This window comes from Melozone crissalis, unplaced genomic scaffold (assembly GCF_028551555.1).
Source record: "Melozone crissalis strain CALT ecotype California unplaced genomic scaffold, PUWL_Pcris_2 ptg000056l_1, whole genome shotgun sequence".
NCBI lineage: Eukaryota > Metazoa > Chordata > Aves > Passeriformes > Passerellidae > Melozone > Melozone crissalis.
Window position 1 is genome coordinate 1,179,770 of NW_026535834.1, and position 25,725 is coordinate 1,205,494.

Sequence of the window (25,725 nt, forward strand, 5' to 3'; positions counted from 1 at the left end):
AATTTAGCTCTTCTAGGCCAGTTTCACACAGTTCTTGTTTTTGTCTCATGTATTGACCTACAGTCAACTTGAGCTGGCTCCCTTTTGATAACAGCTTTCCCAGGTCAGGATCATTTTGATAACCGGTTTTAATATAATCTGAACTAGTTTTTGTCTGAAGTAAATGAAAAAGCTACCACAAATTTTGTTGGGGGACATAATGATTAGGGCCACATTACCTGCTCCAAGATGCAGTAAATTGTCTATAGTTTGCAATAAAACTTTTATTATATAATTTTTTCTTTAGAGTCTCTCTAAACACAAGGTTTATCTGTGCAGTCCCATCATATGCATTACTGTTTGATGCATGTAGTGTGATCGGATAATAGAAGACTTGGCCAGAATAGCGAAGTGTTGGAGGTACTGGACATGGTCCTTCAGTTCTCTTGTTCTTTATTTAGTGCAGGAGATTAAAAGGAGATATATTGTGTATTTTAGCTTTTTGTGGGTTAGTGGTTTATAGGATTGGAATAAAAAGGAACCTTTGGGCTGTTGAAGTTTTTGGTACTAGGAGGCATTTACAGAAAAATGACCTTTGACTTGCTTTTCTCATATATATTCAAAGAATGTTAGAGGTTGAGGGAAATTTGTCTAGGACTACACTACAAAGGTGGCTGCCATGTGGTTTCCTGTCATTTAGTGTCAGGAAGAATTGATGTGAGGTAGGAGAGAATTTGAAATTAGGAATTCTGCTTTTATTGCAGTTCACAGGAAGGCTCTTATTCTCTTGGATATAGCAAAAAAGCTACATTTGATAATGCACCCCTTCTATTTCACAGAATTTGTGAGATACAAGACAGTTGAAAAATTACTTGCTAAACAAGTGAGGACATCTTAGAGCAGCAAAGCAACTTTCTGGCTCCCTGCTCACTCCCAGTTCCTAACAGCTTGGTGTGATGGCTGTCATATTGTTCTGATAATTGTTAGTGTAACTTAAGCTCAGCCAGTACACTGAGTTATTTAGGTTGGTATTTTGACTGAGTTTGAACAGTGTGCAGAATTGATGAGCTAAGAAACTCATGAACCAGCATAATGAGCACCACACAGGGAAAAATAAAAAGTGTGATTAAGACAGCTATGAATAGAAGAAAAGGAACACTGCCTCCCAGACTGTTCTTGGGTGTGATTTCCCCAGAACAGGGAGGGAGAACATCAGTAAGGTGAGATCACTGTGCCCAAGGGCACAGCAGCCAGGGTTTTGGAGTTGATGAGTGAGGAGTGAGCTAAGCAGGCTGCAGAACCAAGGAAACAGGCCAGAGGCTACAGCATTCTTATTGTTTTGGGGGAGTGGTGTTGAATAAAAGATAATCCCAAAATCACCCAGGTGGAGTCAGCAGAATTGGGCCAGTGATGTAGACCTCAGTGGATGGAAACTCTCCTGTGGAGAGCAGTGTCTTCTCCAAACCACCTCAGTGCAGGTTTGCTGGTGCAGCTTGGCCATCAGACTGCTAGGAGAACTCTTAAGAAGGATATTTCTGACCTGCTATTCAAAATCTATTACAAGTTTCACACATCCAGACCTTCCTCTTGGGCCAGAAGTGCTGCAGATGGACTGTTTTGACCTCATCAGTCTGCAGGTTTCTGTCCTCCACCCTCACTTCCTGCTAAGCTGCTGTGTGGGTCACACCACAATCTTGTGTCCTCCCTCAGGCTGATCCCAGCATGTGCTTTATTAACTCAAACTCCTGGCACTTGTTGCTGTTTCCTACTTGTGTGTCAGGATGGGTGTTATAAGTTTTGTTCCATTTCCTAAAGCCTTTAACAGCATTCCAAGTTTATCTTGCCTGCAGTCTCTGTGTGGCCTGAGGCTCATGCTGCACTAAAGTGCTCATGTACACTGCCTTCCTCCAGTGCTGTTTTCCCTCCCGATGCCAGACCTCTTCTCCTACTTTGCCTAAGGCCATTCTCAGCCTGCCCTTGCCAGTGCCTGCAGCCTGGTGCCAGGCTGTGCTCCTGCAGCATCTGTTGCCAGCTCACAGCCCAGAGGTGAAGGAGAGGTAACTGAGGAAATTTCTCCTTGCTGAGTCACTTCACTGCTGCCCTTGGCTTGCCTGGTGTGGAGTGGCACGTTCTGTGTCATCTCAGTGGCATGTCTGTTGTCATGGGTGGTTTCTCTACAGCTGCAATTCCAAGGCTGAGATGGGATCATTTTTTGGTCACATAGTCCCAATGCCTTCCCAGTGCCTGCACAGCCAGCTTTGAGATGTGATTTCCCTGTTCCCAGAATGGTCACCAGGGCTGCACAGAGCCCAACCCTCAGTTTTCTGGCAGAACTAAAAAAGGGCAAGGATTAACATTCTGAAGCCTGAAGAAAAGCAGGGGTGGCCAGCCTCTCTTGTGAAGTGGTGCATCTTTTAATTCTGCTACCACTTAATGTCCTGTTAGGATTTGTCTCAGCATTTGCACTGGTGTTTCAGCAACTGAGTGTTTCTATGAGACTTCACACCTAGGTCAGAAATGGAGTTCCTGTGGATTCACCACCTTTTAATACCTCCATGCCATTGCCATCTCAAGTGGGCCCTTGGCTGGGCAGAAAAGTTTTGGTCCCTCCACCCCTCAAAGAAAGGGGAGTTAAACTTGTGCAGCCCAGTGTAGAAGTTCAACAGCATCTGCTTCCCATTCTTGTCTCCCTTTTCACTGTACTCCATGACTCAAGGGGCTGCAGGCTGAGAACTTATGGCACAGCATGAACTCTGACCTGGGTATTCTCTGTCAGCAGATCAAACCAGAAGAACTAAAAAATCCCCTAAAATCCAACAAAAACCTAAGTAGTTTTTTAGCTCATGGTGAATAATTGTGAATGCTGGATGTGCACCATGACTCAGGAAACTGATTGTTACTATATTATTGTTAATCACTAATAACTAAACTAATTTTTTTGCAACTAGATGTCTGTCTTCTAGGTAGCTGAATTCAGTAAAAAAGATTAATCTTTCCTCTCAGGTATATTAATTGACATGTGACTAGCAAAAAATAAATTATAAATTAGTGATTTAGTTGAGTATATAAAGTAGAATGTTGCTTGGGTATTTTTCCAGTCCAAAGACCTAATATCTTGATTAGATATTAACACTGCTCTCTCCTCACCACTGAGCCAGTTGCATAGTGAGAGAAGGCTGCCAGGTTGATCAAGTGTGATAAATCTGTGGTGGCTGCTCCTGACTGCCTGTTTGACCTTCATATTCTGGAAATAGCTTCCAGATCTATTTGCTCCACCACTTCCAGGGACTCAGGTGAGGCTGACCAGCCTCTAGTTTTCCATTTCCTCTTCTTCCCATTCTTGAAGTCAGAAGTGACATTGGCTTTCTTCCTCTTCATTGCCACAACCTTTCGAACATTGTCAAGTGTCCTCAAACTCCATCAGGCAGTTCCCTCAGCTCTTGTGAGTGCCACCCATCAGGTTCCAGGGACTTGTCAGGGTCTGGTTTATTTAAATATTCCCTAACCTGATCCTTCTCCAATGACAGGAAGTCTTCCTTGCCCTGCATTTTACAATGATCTCAAGTGCCTGAGGTTCCTAAAGGCAAATACAACCAGTGAAGGCTGAGACCAAGGTGGCATTGTCAGCTTTCCCATGTCCTTTGTCACCAAGTGTCCTGCCTTGGCCACACCTTTTCCCTAGTCACCCTTTGGCCTTTAGTTACCTTAGAAACCTTTCTTGTTGAACCTTCCTATCCCTCTGTAAATCCAATTTCAGGTGTGCCTTGCCTTTCATAACAACACACCTGCATATTCTGACAGTACCTCTAAATTCCTCTGGGACACATGTCCCTTCTTCCACCTCTTGAACACTTCTTATGCTTAATTCTTACTTATTCATCCATTCAGGCCTCCTACCTCTGCTTGATCTCTTCCTTGTTGGCAGGGACAGTTCTGGAGATCAGAGAAGATGATCCTCAAAAATGGGTCAAAAATATATGGAGGTTTCTTAAGAGGTTCATTGTTTTTGATGGATGATCTAGCTAGGCAGTCACCTCAGCTGTTGTGAAACAACACAAAGATTCTCCAGAGCTTCCAGAATGCCTGCAGGAAGACTCTGTGTGTTGGACTTGATTTTGAGACAGCTGTCACACACAACAGTGTTTTCCTTTCTCAAGATCAAACAAACTCCACAAATCCTGGGTTTAGAGAAGAGGGTCTCATCTCTGGTTAGCAGGCTGCAGCTTTGCTGTAGTTTCTCCAAGACAATTCTGTTCACTCAGGCCATTGTCTGTGTGACTCTTTCACAGCCCTTTGTCTCACCCAGGTCTCACTCTGGGCATGTCAGAGTTCTGCAGCAGGAGGTGGTCACTGAAAATGAGCCTGGGACACCTGACCACAGGTCAAGCAAGGCAGAGCCTGTTGGGACTGCACTCACTGTGGCCTATCAAGTCACCATTACTCAAATTCCATCTCTGGCCTTCCTTATCCTGGTAATTCAGTTCTCTCTTTGCACTGTAAACAAAAGGTCTTGTAAAATCTACGGGCAAGCTTTTGGAATAGATGCCAACAGCAACACAACACTGCTAGGAAAGGTCAAAGCAGGATCTACATGCACTCAGCTGTTCCTCCCAAAACTCCACCCAGCTAAAGAAGGACAGTCATGTTTTCTCTGGAAATGGATCACTTCACACTGACATTTCCCCACTTGCCCTCCCTGCAGAGAGCACAGCTGCCACAGTGCAAGGGGACACAGGCTCAGCAGGACTCAGCTGGGTTCATTCAAAGCACCCTAATCCCTACACAGACCCTCTTTGGGGAAGGAATAGAGAAATTCCCAAATGTGTTACATCCTTTTCCCTTTTGCTGTTCATCCTGACAATGTGATTCTCCTGGAAGAACAGAGCAAGTGCTCTGCAGCACTGCCAAGAATCAGTTGAGGAACTGGGGGTGACATTCCCCTCATCTTTTGGCAACCTCTGTGCCCAGGGGGTTTCAGCTGGCACAGCTCACAGATGCTGGGTGTAGGTCGCTGACACTTTGAAAAGAAGGAAAGACAGAGGCTGAAGCTCCAAAGGAGTCTGGGCACTCCAAGCATCACCTGCTTTGGAAGAGTCTCCCTCTCCTGAGACCCCCAGCAATTTCATTTCTGTTGTCCAGCTCCTCTTCCAGCCTCATCCAGGATGCTTTATGGGTGGCCCTTAATGATGAAGGCCCTAAGCAGAGCCTTGAAGCTCTGCTACATGGTCAGTCCCTGCCCAATCCTGACCTTCCTTCCCCCTTCTTTAAAACACCAGCTCAGGAACAAAGTGATACTTTCTTGCAGCTTGCTTTGTTTTCATTATCATCTTGGTCTCCAACACTGCTCTGTATTCAAACATTATCTTCTGCCACCATCTACCCACAGCACAACTAAAAACCATTCCAGCTCCCAGATGCCCTCCCAGGTAGATGATATTCCCTCCCATCTTGATGTATGTGCATGACTTATCTTGCTTCAAGCAGAATTATTCTGCCTGCAGCAGGCAGGGGAAGAGGGAACAGGTTTTCTTCTGGCTTGCTCCTTTCCTTTCTTGCTGCTGTTTCACCTGGTCTAGAAATTGACACTGAATTCTCTAAGGGAGGCCTGAGCTCATTCAGCAGATATGGAGAGTCCATTGCCTTCATGAGCACCAGTTAATACATCAGAAAGGTCATGCTGACAGGCTGCAGGGCTGCTATCCAGCTCTTGGAGACCTTACCAGGCTGTGAGGGCAGAAACTCTTTCCACCAATGCCATCAATGTTCCTTCTCATGTATGGGATGCTGTGAGGTACAGAAGGTTAAATACCACCTTCCTCTGTTAAATGCCACTTTGCTCCTCTGCTTCCAAAACTCCCTGCTTTAAAATTGCTGCAAGCCCAGAACTCTTGTGCATTAAGTCATCTAAGGCCAACATTTTTCTCTCCTTGCAAGGAAATCACTTTTTGGATGTAGCTTTGCCAGTTATGTTTTCAGAGGTACTTTTTGTTCCTTCCAAGCTTATTTTGTGAGATGCACTGCCTGGGTCTGTTGTTCAGCTGTTAGAAATGTTGCAATCAGTTCTTCCCTGGAAATTAATTTTAAGCTTGAGTTCTCTGCCCTCATGCAATCTGCTGCCTGTTTTATCATTCCAGGGAAGTACATGTGTTGCAGCTATCTGAGCATCTCCACTGGGTTTCTTTTTCTATTTTCAACATCTCTTACTCAGTTGTTATTCTCATGAATTCTCTTACTGGTTTCTCTGGAAGTGGTGCCACTTGTTTTTTGTCCTTCACCCTTCTGTTTGTGCAATGAGTAATTTCTGGACATCATTGTGTAATTTACTTAGGATCACTTCTCTAATCCATGGATGCCATTCAGAATTCTGTATTCTAACATACAAAGTGATTATCAGGTGTATGCAGTTAATAGCATACAGTTTTGATTTTTTTGAATGAAAAAATATTTTTATTGAAAAAAATAAATCAACACTGTGCAATGTTAAAAAACAAAAGGAAAATAACTTTTTTTTTTTTTTGCCAGAAATGTTTTCAAAAGCTGATTATTCTGTGAAAAAAAGTGTTAAATTTCTGAACAACTCTAGTAATCCTACTCAAATGGAACTTCAGTTTTGTTCTTTCTGGAGGGAGTCCCGCAGAACCTAAAATGACCTTTCTGTAGAGTTTAAAACTCTTCATCACATTCTTTTCGTGTGATCTTGATTACTTTTTTTACTCTGAGTAACACAGGGAAAAGAGTACAATGAATGAAGATGCTTTGAGATCTGTGCCAGAAATGTATGAAGGAAGTGGAATGTGTTTCTTTGATACACAACAGGAATTAGATGTAATTTCTCATTCTTTTGAAAAAAGTGTTTCCCTGGAGCAGATCCACAATGTTTGTTTGTTTAATTAGAAAACTTCGTTGTGGATGTGTCAATACACACAGTGTACTCCAGCAGCTGGAGTTACTACACTGTTTGTTTCTGCCTTCAGACACTGCTGGGTTTTGTTCAATAGCCTACAGTATAGATAAAAAATGTAAGTAGCAGCTGTGCAAAAAGGGTTTGGGGGTCCTATGGACAAGTCATATATGAGGCAGCAAAGGGTCCTTGCAGCGATGAAAGTGGAGGCTGGGCTGCACTGGCAGGACAATTAGAGCCAGCAGACAACAGGGGAATGATTACTGCCCTGTACTCTGCACTTGTGGGACCACATCTGGAATTCTGTGCCATGTTTTAGGCCGCTCAGACCAAGAGAGAGATTGACAACATGAGGGGAGCACATAAAATTTATTCCTGTTGGAGTCACAGGAATTGGAAGTAGAAGAAGTTGCTTGGACTATCCCACAATCCCTATTTTTACCTTCATTTCATTTAGAAGGTGCAGTGCAGGGTACAAAGAAAGTTCATGTGACCAGGGGCCAAAACAACTGTACCACGATCCTACAGGAAGTACATTCTTCCTTTGACGTACTGGGTAACTCAGGCACTTCAGTGACACGTTCAGCCTCAGGTGCTTGTGCAGCAGCGACTTCTCAGCGCATGCAGCTTCCCAGCAGCTACTGCCCCCAGGAACTGGCTCATTGCGTTTTAACCAGTTGCTTTGCTGATTATGCTTTACAGTTATAAATACAGTAATAACAAATCTTATAACAGTTATAACAAATCTTATGACAACAGGTTTATCGGATTTCCTTGAAAATAACTTCAGCCTCCTCACAGCTGATTTCCTCCCCGATCCTCAAAGGAATCCATCTGGATGGAAGCTGAGGGTGCAGATTAGAACGCTGGGATGGAGGGGCAGGGGCGCTGCCGCTGCCTCGCTGCCTGGTGTGGGAGACGCTGGGTGGGCAGGAGTCGCGTCTAAGCCCAGGTTAGCAGGAGCAGTTCCCACCTTCTTCCCCATGAAGGAAAAAGAAGAAATGAGGAAAAAGAGGACGACGCAGGTGCTCTCGCCGAGCTGACCCTGAGCCCTGTGTCCCCTCTCTCCTCCCTGGGCCCAGACCGCGCGGCTGCTCTTGGCTTCTCCTTCAAGCATGAAGGGCTTTGCCGTCCGCCCGGGCCGGCGCTGCCCGCAGCGCAAAGTGCAGGGGGCGGTGCCGGGGCTGCCCCTCACGGCCGCGGCCCCTCACGGGCGCTCCCCGCGCTCGGGCGGGCCGGCACGGCGGCTCTGCCCGCCCCCGGGGCAGCGGGAAGGGGCGGCCCCGCCCCTGCCCTCCGGCCCTTTAAAACTCCCCGTTGTCCGGGCGGCCGGGAGGTAGCGGATCCTGCGACGCGGGATGGAGGGGGCAGCGGGACAGCCGCGCTCCCTGCGCAGAGCCCTGGCTGGGCCCCGACCCCAGGAGCTCCGCGGCTGCTCCCCGGACCCCACCCCCAAGGCCGAGGCGTGGGTGCTGGTCATCAACACGGGCGGCACCATCGGCATGGTGCAGGACGTCAAGGGTGAGGGCCGGCGGCGGGGGTGTCAGGGTGGCCGTGGGGATGCGGCCAGGGCTGGCTGGGGGGAGCGGGGCTGGCCCTGAGGAACGGGGCTGGCCCGGCACGGCGCGACCGCGGGGACCCGGCGCGGTTTGCGGTGCAGCATCGCTGCTGTGAGCGTCTCCCTGTAATCCCCGGCTCCCATCAGCGGGATCACCCGGTCGCTCAGCTGATGGGCATCCTTGTGAGCGTCACAGCGAGCGGCAGCGGCTTTTGGCAGAGGACAACGTGTTTCCTGCAGCGTGAGTCCTTTCTGCCCTACCTTGCGCACTGAAAATGAAACCGACTTCGTCGCGCTAGTCATGCAGGCTGTTTTTAGCCCTAAATGAGCCACTGTCACCGGCCGCCCAGAGAGCGTGTGCCTGGCATTCCTGCTGGGAAGAGCGTGGGCCGCTGGAGCTGGCGGCCGTGACGAGGATTTTCCAGTGGTGCCCTGGCAGGCGCAGCGGATGCGAGTGTGGCAGCTGCCAGGTGTCAGGATGGGCGAGATCGGATGCAGTGCCAGTCTTGGGACGGGTTTCTGCTGCTCTCCCACCAGCTCTTGGCTTCTTTCATGAAATCACTGAAGAGTTCTGCCTTGGCTTACCTCACTGAGGGAGGAGGAGACTTGATAGATATGCCAAATTTGATATGCCTAACTAGATATGCCAAACTCTCTCCCTGCAGCTGGAAAATGTTTACATCCAAAACTGAACACTGAGAGGTGTCAGTATAACACCTGCATTTTACCTGGAGGGTTCTTAGGTACCTACAGGTATGCTGTGTGTTTTTAGGTGCCCCTAAATGTCAGCAGATAGGTGCCCAAACTCAGCTGACACCTGCACAGGCCCCCAGTCCAGCAGCTGGTTGGAGTGGCACCTGAGCATCCCTCGATCATCACTCCGTAGGGGCAGATCCCAAGGGATAAAGAAACATCAACCCATTGATGTGTCTGAGGAAAAAATGGATTTCAGTCAGGTCTGACTTGCTGTAGGGCTATGTGCTTGCCAGGGTCGGATTAAAGGGAAACAAGGTAACATAAGGAGTGGGAGTGAGAGGGAAACAGTCCAATTTTGGTGAATACTTGTTTAATTTCTTTCCTTCTTTACTTGGAAGGCAGTGGAGCATCCCAGGGTTTCCACAGCTTGTGTCTGTCTAGATTCAAAAGCACAGGTACTTGTGATCCCTACTACAGAGTTTTTTGCCCCTGCCTGAAATACTGTCTCTGCTTCTTGTTGTAGGATTAAAGCACTTGGGGCTTCACCTTGGAGCTTCCTAGACTTGATTTTTTTTCAAATACATGTCCTTTCTTCTCAGGAGAGGGTGATTGGCTGATCCTTATTATTGTAGTAAAGATGCTATAAGGTGTTCTTTGTTTTTTATGGCTGTCATCTTTGTTTTTAATCTGTCAGAGTTGTAAAAAAAAGTCCATATTTCAAAGCCATGTGCTGACTTGCCTTTCTCAGTTTGCATTGTTTATACTGAAACAATTTCCTACTTTTATTGCCTCAGCTTTCTAAATTCCTCTTTTAAGTGAATAAATTATAATCACGTGTCTCGTTCTTTTATGAATGAACTTTATAACCTCTTCTCATCTTGTTTTTTTTCCCTTTTGCTTAACAAGTGTCAATCATTACAGCATGTGCAAACAATCTAACAGTTGTGATCCAATGATGCTGACTTGCTGCATCCTGTGGGGGGGTTCTGACCTGCTTTTCATACCCACATCTAGCTGCAGAGCAGCCAGAGTACCTCTTTCAGAATATTTGGCAGTCTTTAGTGTTCAGAGAGAAGCTGCTGAAAGGGCATGGGAAAGGCAGCATGCTTCAAGGGAAGATACAATAGATGCTCATTTCTTTTATTTATCAGTGGATGGAAAGTGCCTGTTTACAACCCTTCCTAGAACTACAAGTGTTTTACTTCAAGCATGGTGAAGAGAAGTAGTTCAACTCCAGCACATCTTGGAAATTCCTGTTGGAATTTCTGCACACCTAGGTTACCTGTGCAGGAGTCATTTTCAGAGGATGAATAGTCTGTTTCAGTTTATGTGACTTGGATGACAACCAGACTCAGGTGCAGACTCTCTCAGTATTCATGTTTTTGCTCTCAAGCCACTTCAGTGCATTTTTAAAGCTTCTTACTCCTACTTATTTCCTCCTACATTAGTTTCTTTTGGCTTATCAGTAGCTCATTTCGGAAAGAGAACCTTACTGCACTCCAGAGTGAGGTTACTGTGATAGTGATCTTTCCATCAAGTTTATGCTGGGGCCTTCAGGAAGATCTTTTCCTTGGGCACGTGGCCTAGGTCTCTTTCTTAGCTTTTACCTGTAATGAGGAAAAAAACCCCCAAAAAATCCAAGTAGAACTAAGATAAACACCCTTAGAAAGATTACCTATCTTGGAAGAGTCTACTTAGGTAGCTTAGTTATTGATGTGTCTTTTTTAGACATTCTAGATTGCCAAAGGACTGGCTGCTGTAGTCCAAACCTTTTTCTGTTTGAAATCTTTGTACCTCACTTGTGAAAGCTCCAAGTAACATAACTGCTGCAATTAATATTTTTAATATTTTTGCTCCCTGTTCTCTGCAGCAGCACAGGTTGCAGGATATCTTGTTTGGCAGGTAGCAATAACTGTGCTGTCTATAGCACCAGAGGGAAAAGCAGAGTCCTGGACTGTAGGTGAGACAAAACCCTGATTATGCTCCTTGGCCACAGGTGCCTGTTTGGCATTCTCTTTGTCCACCTGCTCTGTGATGCCAGGGCTGGCCAGCTGGCAAAGGACAGGACAGAAGGTGGTGACAGCTATTTGGACAAGTCACCCAGCCTGCCTTTTCTCTGCAGGGGTGAAGTTGCTTCAAATACTTTGTCAACAAGCTTGGCTCACAAAAGCTGTTTACCATGTGTAGTGAAGTGTTCTTAAAACCATTGCGCTTGAGTTCCCCCGTGTTTGCTTCTTGAAGCTGTAATAAAGCAGAAATCACTGCTAGATGTGGATGCATGTGAGGGGCTGTCTGGGTTGTAAGTGGGTCATCTTGGGTACATCTGCAGAATGCCTTAAAAAAAGTTTACATTCAGTGCAAGCAATTACAGAAAAATCCTGACAGATTTGTGATTAAGAGATGAGGGGCTGCTGTTTATAGAGAAGGGATTAAAGAACATTAGCTTACATCAGCTCTCCAGTTCCTGTGGCAAATACAAAAAATAAACAGTCTAATCCACTGTCAATATTCAGAGCAAGATGAACACTGGACAAAGAGAAGAATAATCAGAAAACACCCAGGAAACACTTGAAACTGGGCTGCATTTCCGAGCCAAAATGACTCAATGCCCAGGCACTGCAGAAGTGGCCATTTGTGACTAAGCTAGGAACATCCTTAATAGGAAAAGCAGGGATTAGAGCTGAATGAATGAAACATCCAAGGCTTGAAAGTGTTTTAAGTATATTTTGTAAAACAAAGTATTCTGGCAGCAATCCAAAGAAATCACTCAAATGCTGTTGCTGTCCTGTGAGGAAGCTGGCTATGAAGAGGCCCCCTTCTTAATTTAAGGCAAGCCAGGAGGGAGATCAGGGAGTTCTTAAGGGTTTTTCCATCAGCTTGGAAAGTAGATGGATAAAAGCTAGAAATACTATTGAAAGTATTTTCTGGCTTTTGAGTATTTGAAATAAACCATGCTGTTTGAAGGTGAACCAAAAATAATTAGAGGTGCTAACTTGGATGAGAATGATGTTTAAATAATCAGAACTAGGAAATAGGAGAGAATTCCCTGGCCTCAAATTTAAAATAACTAGAACTAACAGAAGTAGAATAATGAGGGTTAATGTTTTGCTTGCCATATAAACAGGTGATATGAAACACTGAGATTAAACTGAACTTGAGGGTAAAATCTTGAAGTCCAGAAGGAAGTACCTCTGTTGGATGTTCCTTGTAAGAAAACTCTCAGGAAGTCAGACTTCAGAAAACCAGGGTGGCTTCTGATTCTGGATGCCAGGACTGTCACTGTCATTGCTGAAACAGGGTATTGGGAGAGGAGTTGCAGGTTGGGTTCACAGGTGAACTCAGCTCTGTGATGCTGAGGACTGTAACATCACAACATTAGTGCCTTACTAGCTAACAACAACTTGCAGATTCCCTTTGAAATACCTGCTTGCAACCAGGACACCTGCAGGTCCACCAAACACTAAGCATGTTCTTAGGCTAGTTTAAACCTGTTCTAGGATCCCTGCCGCAGACAGACCCCATCACAGGCAGGGAGAGGGAGAGCAGAGTTTGAGATACATCCCTGCTTTCAGTGTTTTCTGTTCAGAGGTTTAGGCACTTTTTTACCTTTTGCCAGTTCAGATGTTCAGTCCTAAACCTGCTAGTGGAAAGTACCTAGTGTATATCACAACTGGGTGCTTTTTAAGTCTTTTACTACTATTACTAAGTAGTAACAGTAGTAATAGCTACGACAGATGTGGGAGAATGGTAGCTTTCTGCTACAGTTGCAAATTGGCTTCCTGTCCCTGCTTCTGATAAGTATTTGCAGACAAGCAACAATGAAAAATAGGCAAAAGCACAAATGTTTGATGTAGAGGAGATTTGAAACACTATTTCTCTTAAATAAAGGATTTATCTATTTCAAGTTAAGAAAAGAATAGCTGCATGAATATTTATTAGTTATGTTCATTTCTCACAGTTTTAAACTGGCAATAGACCGTTTAATTTGGAAAGATGGGCAAACTGCTGTGTAACTTGTCTTCTTCCCTCCTTAGTGTGCCACTCACTTCCTTCCATCCCTGCTCCTTTATTCACTTCCTTCATTCCCTGTTTTGAAGGGCTTGCTCCTGAGGCCAATAAATTAGTCAGCAGTTTGAAAACGATGCCGATGCTGCACGACGAGGCGTACGCGCGGGAAACGAAGCTCAAAAACGGCCACGGGCTGCCCGAGAACACCCTGGTGCTCCCGTAAGTACTGAGGGGGCAGCAGCAGTCTGCTTCTCTTGCAGGTAATTACATCTCTAGGCATTTGGCATGAAGCATCTGTAATGAGATTAGCAAAAATGCTTGTATTAGTTTGAAAGAAAAAAGTCCGCCATGTTTGGTGTGATGGAAAATACGTGTTTGGATATATTTGCAATGAAATTCCTTAGAACTGCTTGAGAAATAAATTAGGGAACTAGTAACCATTCTGGGCAGTCTATTCCTGGAAAATATGTTTGGACGTATTTGCAATGAAGTTCTTTAGAACTGCTTGAGAAGTAACTTACATTAGGCAACAAGTAACCATTCTGGGCAGTCTATTCCTGGATTTTTTTTTTTTAATATTAATTTGCTGCTGTGCAAACATGCAAGTATTCTACATAAACTATGAAAACTATATACAGCTCCATGTGAATCATCTTCAGCATATGTCTGAAAAAGTAGCCTGTAATTAATGCATCTGTGAATAGGCCTCATGCTTTAGTTCTGCAGGCCTTCTGTTTTTAAAAGCCCTAAAAGCTGATTGTTTTTCCCAAATTTATGCAACATTATGATAATAAGCAATGGGCTTATAATTAATCTGCACTGCTTCTTAACTGTTGGGCAATGGTTAATAAGCTTATAGGTTTTATTTAGAGGGCAGTGTGATAATATGAAATATTCCCTAGCTGTGATGAATTACTGCACTCCTGCAAACATGCTAACTTTGCACAAAGGATTATTTTACACAGTTGTTCAAAAATAAATGGGGCCATAGCTCATTTTCTGTATGAGTAAAAATGGATACTCATTAATCTTTATGGAGAAAACCAGGATATTCAAAGAAAATTAAAGGTTTATGATTTTTTTTCTACTTTGTTTTGAGGTCTCTATAAAACTTTTAAAAGTAACCCCTTAAAAGACAGATAGCAGGAAAAGAAGTAAAGGAAGAAACTAATGAACACCTGGGTGCAGTAGTATTTATGTGAATATACAGTTGTATATTCACATAAATACTACTGCACCCAGGTGTTAAATATTGTGTTAAATATGATGCTTACCCTAAGAAAAATTGAGCTCTATTATGACATGGTGCTTGAATAACTTTGAAATACTTAAGGGATTAGAAACATAACAAAACTAGACTAACATATCTGTATGAGTCCTGAATATACTTCTCTTGGCACATCTTTCCCTGAAAACCAGAAAAGCTTAAAACAATCATTCACATAAAAAAACCTGAGGTTTAAAAACTAAACTTGTCTTGTTTTTCTGGCACTGCTGAGTGCTCTTTCTGGAGGTTAGTTGTGGCAGTTTGCCATCTTGTCTTTTGTGCTAGCCAAGTGATATTTTAACTAGGTGGTTGGGAAATATTGTGACTTCCTGAGGGGAGAAATTTTTGTGAACTTTGTATATCGGTGTGTAACGTCAATGGAAGAGGAATGACATGATCTCTTTTTAGAGAGAGGCATCAGAAGCTGAAGCCAGGGCTGGTTTCTGCTATCAGGATGTCATGTTTTATTCAAACAGCACATTCTCAGGAGAGCTTTTGTGTCACAGATTTTCAGCTGACTTCCACAGCTACTCTTAGCATGTGTCCAGCAAGGCAGTTTTCCATGTGTAGTCTGACTTCATAGGTACAGGATGTCAGTTTAAACACATTGTTTAAATGCTCTCTCTGCTGTATGCAGCAGGCTTAGAGGCTTCATAGGGGGAATGAGTCTACAGATTTTATTAGAAGTCTCAGGTGACTTGAAAAAGGGAAATACTACACCCAACTTCAAAAAGGATAGAAAAGGAGATCATGGGACCCACTGATCTGTCAGCCTCCCCTCTGGGAGGGGAAGGGAAAGTCACAAAACAGATCTTTCTAGAAGCTCTGCTAAGGAACATGGAGGACAGGAAGGTGATTTCAGCTAGCACAGCTTACTGGGACTTCCTGTGAAACTTTTGATGTTGTCCCCAACAACATCCTTCTCTCTAAAATGTAGAGAAATGGGTTTGATGGGTGGACTGTTCAGTGGATGAGGAATTGATTGGATGGTTACAGGCAGAAGGTGGTGCTCAATGGCTCAGTCATGATGGACATCAGAGACAAGTGGTATTTCTCAGGGGTCTGTACTGGGACCAGTGTTATTTAATATCTCCATTAATGACAGGGATGGAGGGATCAAGGGCAGCCTCAGCAAACTTGTAGATGACACCAAGCTGAGTGGAGCTGTTGACACACCTGAGGAGAGGGATTCCATCCAGAGGGACCTGGGCAAGCTCAGGAACTGGGCCCATGTGAATCCCATGAGGTTTAACCAGACCAAGTGCTGGTGCTGCACCTGGGTCAGGGCAGCCCTGGTGTCCATCCAGGCTGGGGTGAACAGATGGAGAGCAGCCCTGCCCAGAGGGACTCGGGTGCTGGTGCATGAGAGGCTGGACATGCCCAGCAATGTGCACTCACAGCCCAGAAACCACCCATGTCTGCCTCCCAAGTTATATTTATTATTACATTAAATTTAAGTATTTATGCTTTAAACTACATCAAGCCATGAGCTTCTAAACTTGGAATTTAATTTCCAGATTTAAGACATTTTTCACCTAGATTTGGGGGAGGAGAAGTGTAAAAACTACTGATTTAAAGAAAAAATCAAAAGTGATGAGTTGATATTAATGCTAAGTTGTTTTTTTTTTCCAATTCTCTTTCTTCTTCTCTTTCTTCATAGTCTCTCCAAGCAAAACAAGAGAATTTTTTACACAATCCTTGAGCTCTCGCCACTGCTTGATTCTTCCAACATGACACCAGATGACTGGGCCAAAATTGCAAAAAAACTTGAGGTACAGTGATGTGGGATAAGAATTAATTTTTCACTTAGACAAAACCAGCAGTGTATCTAGTATACTTAGGAAGATAAAACAATTCAGTAGCCCTATAAATATGTATTTGTTTCTTTAAGTGTAAAGTGACTTGCAAAGTAAGAAGTAGTGTGCTTGCAAAGTTTGCAGAATTTTTATTTCATTTGAAAATGTTGTAAATTCATTAAAGTTGCATGGTTCTTCCAAGAATGAGCCATTCCATAATTCCATATAATAAAATAAATTTGCAGCTGTGATTGAGTAAGGTATGTAATATGTAGGTCCTAAAACATTGACTGAAATTTACTGTCCAAAAATGTTGAATAAAATCCTTAGGTGTGGGTAACTTAGCTGGAGGTTGCTTAGTTACACATCATTTGAGTGTGTAACTAAGTTCAATTAAGTTCAAATAGCTTAATAGTTGGCTATTGACATAGAAAATAATTTGATGTCTTTATGCATTTCTTACTCTGGGCACACATGGACTGGACTAGCTTTAGCTTTACAACCAGAAGAAAAAATTGCTGCCATGGTTGGGTTTCCCACAGAGGAAATGTGTAAAGCCCTAGATATTTCTGCATAAATAGATAAACTCATTTCATCCTTCTCTAGAATTAAAAAAAATTAAAAAAAAAATCAGCATTTCTGTGCTCCTGTCCCTTCTCTGAACTTAGCTGTGTGCTTTTAAAAAAAGCAAAACTGCAAAACACTTCAAATGCTTCACACCAGGAATTCATACATAGCTGACAGAAATAAATAACTGTGGGGCTCGGAAGATACTGCTCTCCCACTCTGGGATAGTGAGCTTTATAGTGTAAATTCCCTTCTTCCACTGTGCTGTAGCAATGCATTGAACAGTTCAATAATGCAGGAAATGCTGCTGAAGGTTCAGCATCCTGAAACCACCAAACTTGGGAGTTGCTTGTCCTATCAAATGCATCTTGCCCAGGAAAACAAGAGTTGGAGCTGGTGTGTACATGGAAAGTCTCTAGGGATGCAGGGATGCAGCTGGGAAAAGCCCAGGGCCAAGAGAAGGCAGCAATTCCATGCTGATCAGGAGAGAATTTACCTTTTTCCCTTACTGGCATATTAGTTTTTATCACAAAAGTGGGGTTTTTTTACTTGTACACAGGTTCTCTGTATGCCCAGTTTGTGTAATCCAAATGAAAATTGCTGAGAAGGCAAAAACAAGGAACCCTTTTCAACCCTCCAGGTTGTGTACAGATGCTGCCACTTTGTGTTCATCTTGGACACTTGCCTGCCACAGCTCTAACATGATGATGATTTTCCAGACTAAAACATTCCAAGATGTTTCTGTGGGATATCTCCTTAATTGACAACCTGATCTTTTCTATTATGAACCTCAAACTAAACTATGTTCTTTTGCATCTGATAAGGTTCCTAAGATTGAAAGTACTTGTGAGTGTACTGATTTAGAGAGGACAAGTGGCTATTTCTTGGCCATTCTTGAAGCCTTCTTACCTTGTTGCTGCAGCATGGTTTTTGCATCACATTGTAGTTTGGCCTGCAAAAAGACCTTGCCACACTGGCAGTTGTGTTGGCTCAGTTGTTAGAGATAAACAGAAACCCCCTGAAATTTCCACTAGGTAGCAACAAGTAGACAGACATGAGTACCAGTGAAGAAATAGCAAAAGGACAAGTAGGAACCTACAAATTAGTTTGAGATGACCTTATTATCAGGAGGTGCCAAGTGTGTGTGCCTAGTGTAACATGAGGGGTGCAATTAAAAAGAAATCTTGTTTAAACTTCTTTTTTCCTCCCCATGCACATCATATATCTGCTTAGAGTTCTGTGTAATCCTTTCCATGTTACCAAGTTACATCAGAGACATCAGTGTCTTTCCCTGCAGTGTTTGCTATGTCCATCATTTTTAGAGTAGCTGAACCAATTCTTTTTTCTTCCAAAAGCCAGCAGATAACTATTGTCACAGGATGAGCAGTGTGATTCATGGCTTTGCATTTGTGAAATTGTGTGTGGATTAAAATTTTTATAAAATTGATTTTGATAGTGCATGTGCCTGATAGTGTAAGGGCATTCTCAAAAACCAGCAGATGAAGGTCCATTAATGAACAAGAAGCCTCTCCCCCAGGTTGTGCTGTGGAAAGGATGGTTTTCCATCAGAAGAGGGCACTCTGACACTGGTAGTTTGCCTGTCTGCCATGGATTAAACGGATTGGTTTTTCCCCTACATGATGAGAGCCCTGGTTTGCCTAATCTGTTCCTGTAAATGGTGTAATCCCTAAAGTAAAAGCGGCAACAAGACATCAGACTATACGCCTCATTTGCATATGTTAACATTCCTGTTTAAAGCCATTGCTAAGCTTTTCTTAATTAGGAGTCTTCTGGTTTAAAAAGGCTGCATTAATATGTATACACAGAAGAATCTCTTTGACTGTTCCATAATCAGAATTACTGGCTCTAGTGCTCAGTGTCCGGTTAACCCTTAATTGTATTTAAACTGGAAACAGGGTAAGTTTAGGAGGAGTTGTGTGTGCTGTACCCTATAAGGCATTGTGCTGTTGCCTGAATCAATGAAAGTCATGCCCTGTGTACCTCAGCTGCTGGTGCCAGGGCATTTCTTTAACAGTGTGAAAATTGTCTCTCCACCTGCAGGAGCACTATGAGAAGTACGATGGTTTTGTGATCCTGCACGGTACTGATACCATGGCGTACACAGCTTCAGCCCTGTCCTTCATGTGTGAGAACCTGGGCAAAACTATTGTTCTGACAGGATCTCAGGTAATGGAATTAATTTGAACTTGAAGCAGGAATCCTCATTTTTGGTTTTTATATGCAGAACTTCGCTGTATCCTGATTATCACTGTACAGCTTAGCAGTTCAGGCCAGGCCCTGGCCAGGGAGAATGGTCACAGTGCTGACAGAAATGAGTGAGAAATGATTGCTCACCAGCTGAGGATCTGCCCCATAATTTTATCATTAATGACTTCACAACTCTGTACCAAATCAGAGCAGGAGTTCATTATGGCTGGGGCCAGATGCTTCAGAGAAAAACATAAGAGCCTGTCATTGGCCATTGTGTATTAATCGGTTTATATGAGAAGCATTTTTCCAGCCTCAGGTGGCCACTGGTTGTCAGCTGTCTTCTTTTCTTTAAAAGCCCTGAAGCTCAGTATTTTTTACTTCATCAGTTGTTATCTCAACTTACATTACTCATTGTTGCAGTCTTTATAATTTAAAAAAAAAACCTTAAATCATTAGATGCATTTTTGATCATTTCTGTTCCACAAGGCATCTAATATGGTCTGTTTCCTTTTCTCTAAAGACTACATTTATTAATTTTCATTCTCTTAGCTGGAGATCAGCCCTTTGCATATTGTCTGAGAGGGAGGGGTTGTCTTACTAGAATAGCTTGCTTGAGTGTAAAATACTGCTCTAATCACAAAGGAAAGATGAAACATCACATTGTAAAATTCCCCTCCCCAATCTCATAACTTCCCTTTCACATGTGGTCTATTTGAAGTCAAAATACAAAAGTCTAGGAAGGAGTAGGCTCCCACTTGCTGTCTTGACGTGGAGCAGCCTAGTCTGATACATCAGTCAAGGTTTTGCTTTCTTTTTGGTTTTATTGCTTGGAGATCTATCTGACATATGATCCAGCAAGGGAGCATGTGATTTTCTTTTTTAATAATTACTGAAAGAAGCACTCTCTTTTAATAAAGAGGCAGTCTGAAAAGGCAAGGAGATCATCACTCAGCAGACTAAATTTCTGTTTTTAATCTTGCCCTTTTCTGTCAGTAATAACCTGCTGGCTCAGTTTTGCTATGCTATGAGGAAAGATGGTGCAAGAGAGCTGTTGTGAAGCCCATAGTGACAGTTCTGTATGTTCTCTCTATCATCACTTCTCCTATGCTCAGTCACTTTAAACTATGCCTACTTGCTAGTTTTTATATTTTTTTTGAACCAGTGTTAATATTCTTAATCACATTAGAAAAATCTCTGTATTACTTTTTAAGCACTAAAATGGCAAAATTCTGTTAAGCAGAGAGAGAAGTCTCGCCATCTGCTGCAGTCTAAAATAGTTTGGGCGAAGAAAGAAAACTTTTTTTGTCATAAATCATTGTTACATAAATTATTCATGTATTTGTATTGCATAAGTTGGACTCATTTTTTCTGCTGTGTAGGCTTTACATAAGGGCCAGGGTGTAATTCCAGTCTCTGCTCTTCAGGTGCCCATTTACGAGCTGCAGAATGACGGCCGAGACAACCTTCTGGGGGCACTGCTGATGGCTGGGCAGTTCGTGATTCCTGAGGTCTGTTTGCTGGGAAGACCATCTCAGAAGCTGCATTTCTCCCTCTAGGGCACAAACACTCACTAAATTAAATATCTGGTAGGCAGTCAGGAATTGCACTTAATCAGGAAGATGAATGGATTCCAACTGAGGTAACAGTGCTTGCATGGCAAAGCACGTGCTGTTCTCACATTGGTCATATTCCATTTGCCCATACACAATCCAGAAAGACTCTCAAGTCTGAAATGTACCTTTAAGTATGTTTTTTAACTGAATGTTACTTTGAACTTCTCCAGTCACTATAGAACTGGTAGGAGTGTCTTCTAGCTCTGTTCCTGAAGATTGAAGTGTTGAGAGTGATACACCTGGAGGTACGTCCATAGTCTCAATACCATGCTGTTTGTGCTGTGCAGCTCAAAACTCAGAGAGAAAATGGGGCAGGTTACACCTTATTTTACATCTGCCATGCTTCCAAAGCCAGTTCTTGAAGACAACAGCAACAGCTGACTGGCCAAGATCTTCATAACTGATAACAGCTTTGAGGTATCTCTTTTCCTTCAAATTGACAAACTTTAATAGACTTGAGAAGGAACATAATGTGTGGTAACTTTTGGAAGTTATCCTCATTTTCACCAGGCCCTTTGTTATGTTTTGGACACTGAATTTGTACATAACTGAATTTATTAAAAAGCTCACACTATTTCTTTCCTCCATCTCTGAAGTGAACTCAGGCAAATTTGCTGTCTCCTAGAGTAAGCCTCATGAGAACATTATGAAACTAGTTAGCTCTTAACTTGAACCTAATTTTATTCTTAAATTCTTAAACCAATGTGTGACAGAAGTGCCAACACTTTTTGAAAGGGTTAGACTTGTAAACATCTACTAACCTCTGAGTTGCTTTAAAGATTTAGAAAACACTTTATAAAGGACGGACTACAGTATTTATCTACTGCATCTTTTAATTACTGGCTTATTCATAGACCTGTTTCTTTACTTGTCTTGCAGGTGTGCCTGTATTTTTATAATAAACTGTACAGGGGAAATAGGGTGACTAAGGTGGATGCTGGGAGTTTCAATGCCTTTTCCTCACCTAACCTGCCTCCACTTGCAAATGCTGAGGTTGATATTACAAGTAAGCAACATCATCTCTTAAGCCGTGTAATTTATGCTGCATGCAATAGAACTGTAGCTGAAAAGAACCTGTGCTTGTGTAGTTGAAATGTTGTTTTTAAAGTCAAATATCTTTGAAAGTCCTCTAGCTTGACTTCACTTCATCTGCTCTGAACCTGTTTAAATATTAGTGAGGCTGAGACTTTGTGACTCAACTGCATTTATCTGTTGAATATAGATGTGAGCTAGGCTGACTTTGAGTAAAGATCCAGATTAACCTGAGGGAAGTTTGCCCCTGTGTCAGAAAAAGGCTTGCTCCAAAGATAAAATAAGGGAGTTTGGACTGAAAGAACAAAGAGTTTCATCTCATTAATGACCATGCTGGTCTTTGAAATCAGGGAAAAAAGTCATTGCAGAGTACTTCCAGCTTCAACAGATTCTCTGTTGCATGTCATTGTGTAAGATGTTTTACTGGATACTTAGGACCTGCCTGAACTGCAAACACACTGATAGCAGCAGACCTAAAAAGGTTTTTTTCCCCCAAACTTACTCAGGCTCCCTGTAATTTTTATGTGTCTGTTTCCTACAAAGGGGAAAAACTACCTGAGGGTTTCAGTACCATTTGCAAAGTTTTTAAATGTTCATGGATAAATGACACCCTTTCTTTGGAGAAGAGAGACACATTTGGAATCTAGCCAAATGAGGAGCTGCCAGCAAACATACTAAAGTACAGTTTTAAAATACATGTGAGCTGCTTTTGTATAGAATAGGTATTAAAAAGGAGTAGACTTGGTGACAGTCTCCATTATTAGAAAAAAAAATGGGAACAGTTTTTGAATTCTTCAGCCAAGTGCCATTAGTGGCAGTAGGAGACCTAGCCCTGTACCGTGCAATGTGCCATTCTGAATGGATTCTACTTCTAGAGAAAGGCACTCTGCAATCTGGAAAAATTAACTTCTCCCTTCCACCTAATGACTGGGAGTCGATTAACAAAGTTTCAGGATCAAAGTTTGCCACAGCCAGACACAAGCTGAGGAAGCCTGTGAAATACTGTAGTTGCCTGTAAGACATCTTTCAGGCAGAGAATGTGCCACTGTTGTGCTGTGTCAAATAGGATGTCTCTGAAATCAGCAGAAGTGCTGTCAGTTGATTGTTGCAGTAAATTGGGGAGAATCTTCTTTCTTGGGTTTTTATGAACTGCATCAAACAGGGTATAAATAAATTCCGTTTACTGACTGATCAATAATGAAATCAAGCTGCAAATTGCAGGCTATTCCTCTCTTGGATTTGAATGAATTGTTTTGTGATTCCTTGTCTAGAGTAGAAAAATGAGAATGTTATTAAGCACTTCCCTTGGCCCATATTGGGACCCATTATCTTTTCAGTAAATGCCTCATTGGGATCAGTGGGGATTTCTGATTTAAAAACTGATGGTGTGATAGGCTCTATTTTTATTTGCCTCAGTTGATTACCCAGTTAGAGTAGCATCATTTATCCAAGATGACAGTGTCACTATTGAAGGATTGTTTCATTTTGAAAGAACATAGTTTATAGTAAGGGCAATCTACTGGTGCTGCTTTATTTTGTCCAAAGTAATTGTTTGAAACATCTCTGTCTCCCTTGAGTTTGCTTGTACAGTCCTTGCATGAAGCTTTCATGTAGACAAGGAACCACTTGGGCTTTTAAAAACAAACCAAACAAATCTACATCTTTTAACTTTTTTTTTTCCAAATGACTTTATATAATATATCTTAATCCTCCTGTAGACAGGGCTGACTCTGGCTGATTCAGCATTTTAGAGAGCAGCCTGAGGATGCCAGGAGGAGTAGGCCATGTGCAGAAAGTCTTCCTCAGGCTCCCTGCTTCTAACAAAGCTGGGAATGAAAATTCCAGGGAAGCAGAAGGGGAGAGGTTGAGGAAGTGGGGAGCATAGTGGGATCATGGGTTGGTGCACAGGAATAAGACATTCTGTTCATGGCTCAGCAAAGCATATAAAGGCAACAGTCTACTTCAGAGCTAGAGAGGAGAGGGAGAAGCTTAGTCCTCTTCCCTCCCTTACCCTTCTGTTTCTCTGCTTCATTTCTGATATCCATTTCTTATCCTGTTCCCTTTTTAGATAAGGCTCCCAGTGGATTTCTAATCCTGTAACTGGCTGTGTTCTCAGCCAGATCCTTAGCTGTGTTAGCAATGCCTAGGAGTTGTGTTACCCAGTTCTAGATAAGCAAGTGTATCAACTTCCTTAGGCCTTTCAACTTAGCACAGAAAAATCCTGTAAGAAATGAAAAAATTCTAGCCCTCTCCTGAGTAAGAAACCCAGTGCTGATGGGAAATACTTTTGCAACAGAATTAGAAATCTCTGTATGAAATGGACAGTATGGAAATAATAAGAAATATTTCTAAAATCTCCAAGCTTAACAGATAAAATACATTACTTGATTTCTCCCATATTTTAAAAACAGGAGAGACAAGGAAGACTATTTCTCTTGAGGTCTCTAAAGATTCTCAGTATATTTTGTAATTGATTGCTTTATTCTTGATTGTTCTAATGAAGCACATGTGAAACTTGCTTTGTTTCTGGGGCTGGAATTATTTCATCCCACATGCATGTAACTTCTGGAGTGGTGCACATGTGTGGGACCATCCAATGAAAGACAACCTGTGCAGGGGACAGAGCCTGTGGGATTGTGTGAGCAGGTGTGGCACAGCAGCACACAGTCAGAAGGCCCTTTTGGGCTCATCTACCCACAAATCTCATTAGAGAGAAGCTGTTAGGCACTGGCACTGTGTGCATCTTGGTTGGTTATTTATATAGAAAGCCCAGGTCATTTATGTATGAAGGCATATCCCAGCTCTCTTCACTGGAGTGCTTCTGGTCCCCATCCCTGCTCCCTTCCAAGCAGGCATCTTGGTTGTTGCAATGACACCAGTCATTTGAAATACTAATTCCCAAGATGTATGTTGACTGTTTTATCACAAACTGCCAAGAAAGGGGGTCTGGCCTCGTTTGCCTCCTGCAGGAGTTTGCAGCCATGGGTTGGCCTGTGCTCCCCACCCCTCAGCTGCTGCTGCTGTGAATCACAGGGAACTCTGGGGCAGTTTATATAATGGCAGGGCTCACCCATAGCCCTGCAGAGAGAGATGAGAGGAGGGTACTGCTGTTTGTCTGCAGCTCTGCAATCAAGAAAAGCTGTATTTCTTGTTTGATTTCATAACTTGGAATTCAGTCACCACTCCTAAGGGAGGTGTCACTCTGAGTTGCTGCTCTCCTGTTATAAGTTGAAACCTGCACTGTGTTAACAGCAGGGGGATTTTCTGCTTTCTGATCTGTGTAGTTACTTTTTTTTAAAGTCAGGTTGGGGTTTTTTTTTTGCACTAACCCAATCACCATATTTTGTGTATGTGTGTGAATAAAGCTGCATAAGATAAGGATGTAATTTTTTGGCAGTAATTTGGCAGTATGATACAACCATCATAAAGTCACCCCAGGATAAGAGGCTACAGTGTTTGGTATGGAGAGGGAGATTGGAAATATCAGACTATTGTTTATGTGATGGTTTGATTTGGAAGAGTAAACAGAAGGCCTTAATATCTTGAATGCAGTCTCCCTGAATAGAGCAATCTATCCAGAGTCATTATGAGTTTAGTCTGTAAATAGCCATTACTTCTTTATGTTATGTACATTGCTTTAGAAATGTTCTTTCTGCTGTGCCACACCAGTAGCTAGCTTGTGTTTGTTCCTCACTTTTGCATCCACATCTACATGATGCACTCTGCTGTATCAGTTAAACTCTTCACAAGCACAGGCCACCCAAGTCAGAGCAGGTTACTGCTTTCTGTGCTGTGCCAAAACTGAGTATCCCTAATTAATCACTCTTATCCATAAGATAAAAAAGAGTTTTGAACACCAAGAGATGCAGTTTTTTGCACGTCACTTGCTTGTATATGAGTTTCTTACTTAAGAACTGTTAGTTGTTCTTATGTTCTTGGGCTCTTTGACCTAACAAAAAAAGATTGCTGTGTGACATGACACAGCAAGACAGCTGGTTTATTCAGTACAATGAAGATGCTTGAACTTACCTATGTGAAATAAATAATGTTCCTTTTGGGATGGAGGATGCAAAGGGTGTGTTCTAATTTCTTTTTTC

At 42.7% G+C, this 25,725-nt stretch overlaps 1 protein-coding gene across 3 annotated transcripts in view; it reads left to right on the forward strand.

Annotated features, from left to right (window-relative positions):
* Positions 1-8,198: 8,198 nt before the first annotated feature.
* ASPG (asparaginase) overlaps positions 8,199-25,725 on the forward strand; it is a 45,419-nt gene continuing 27,892 nt past the window's right edge. For all 3 annotated transcript variants that reach the window (XR_008483771.1, XM_054286829.1, XM_054286831.1), the window contains exons 1-6: positions 8,199-8,401; positions 13,232-13,361; positions 16,070-16,181; positions 18,834-18,959; positions 20,408-20,491; positions 21,476-21,602. Coding sequence is in view for 2 of the 3 variants with exons in the window: in XM_054286829.1 (XP_054142804.1) it covers positions 8,239-8,401; positions 13,232-13,361; positions 16,070-16,181; positions 18,834-18,959; positions 20,408-20,491; positions 21,476-21,602 (742 nt within the window). In the remaining variant the exon portion in view is untranslated. The remainder of the gene's footprint in view (positions 8,402-13,231; positions 13,362-16,069; positions 16,182-18,833; positions 18,960-20,407; positions 20,492-21,475; positions 21,603-25,725) is intronic.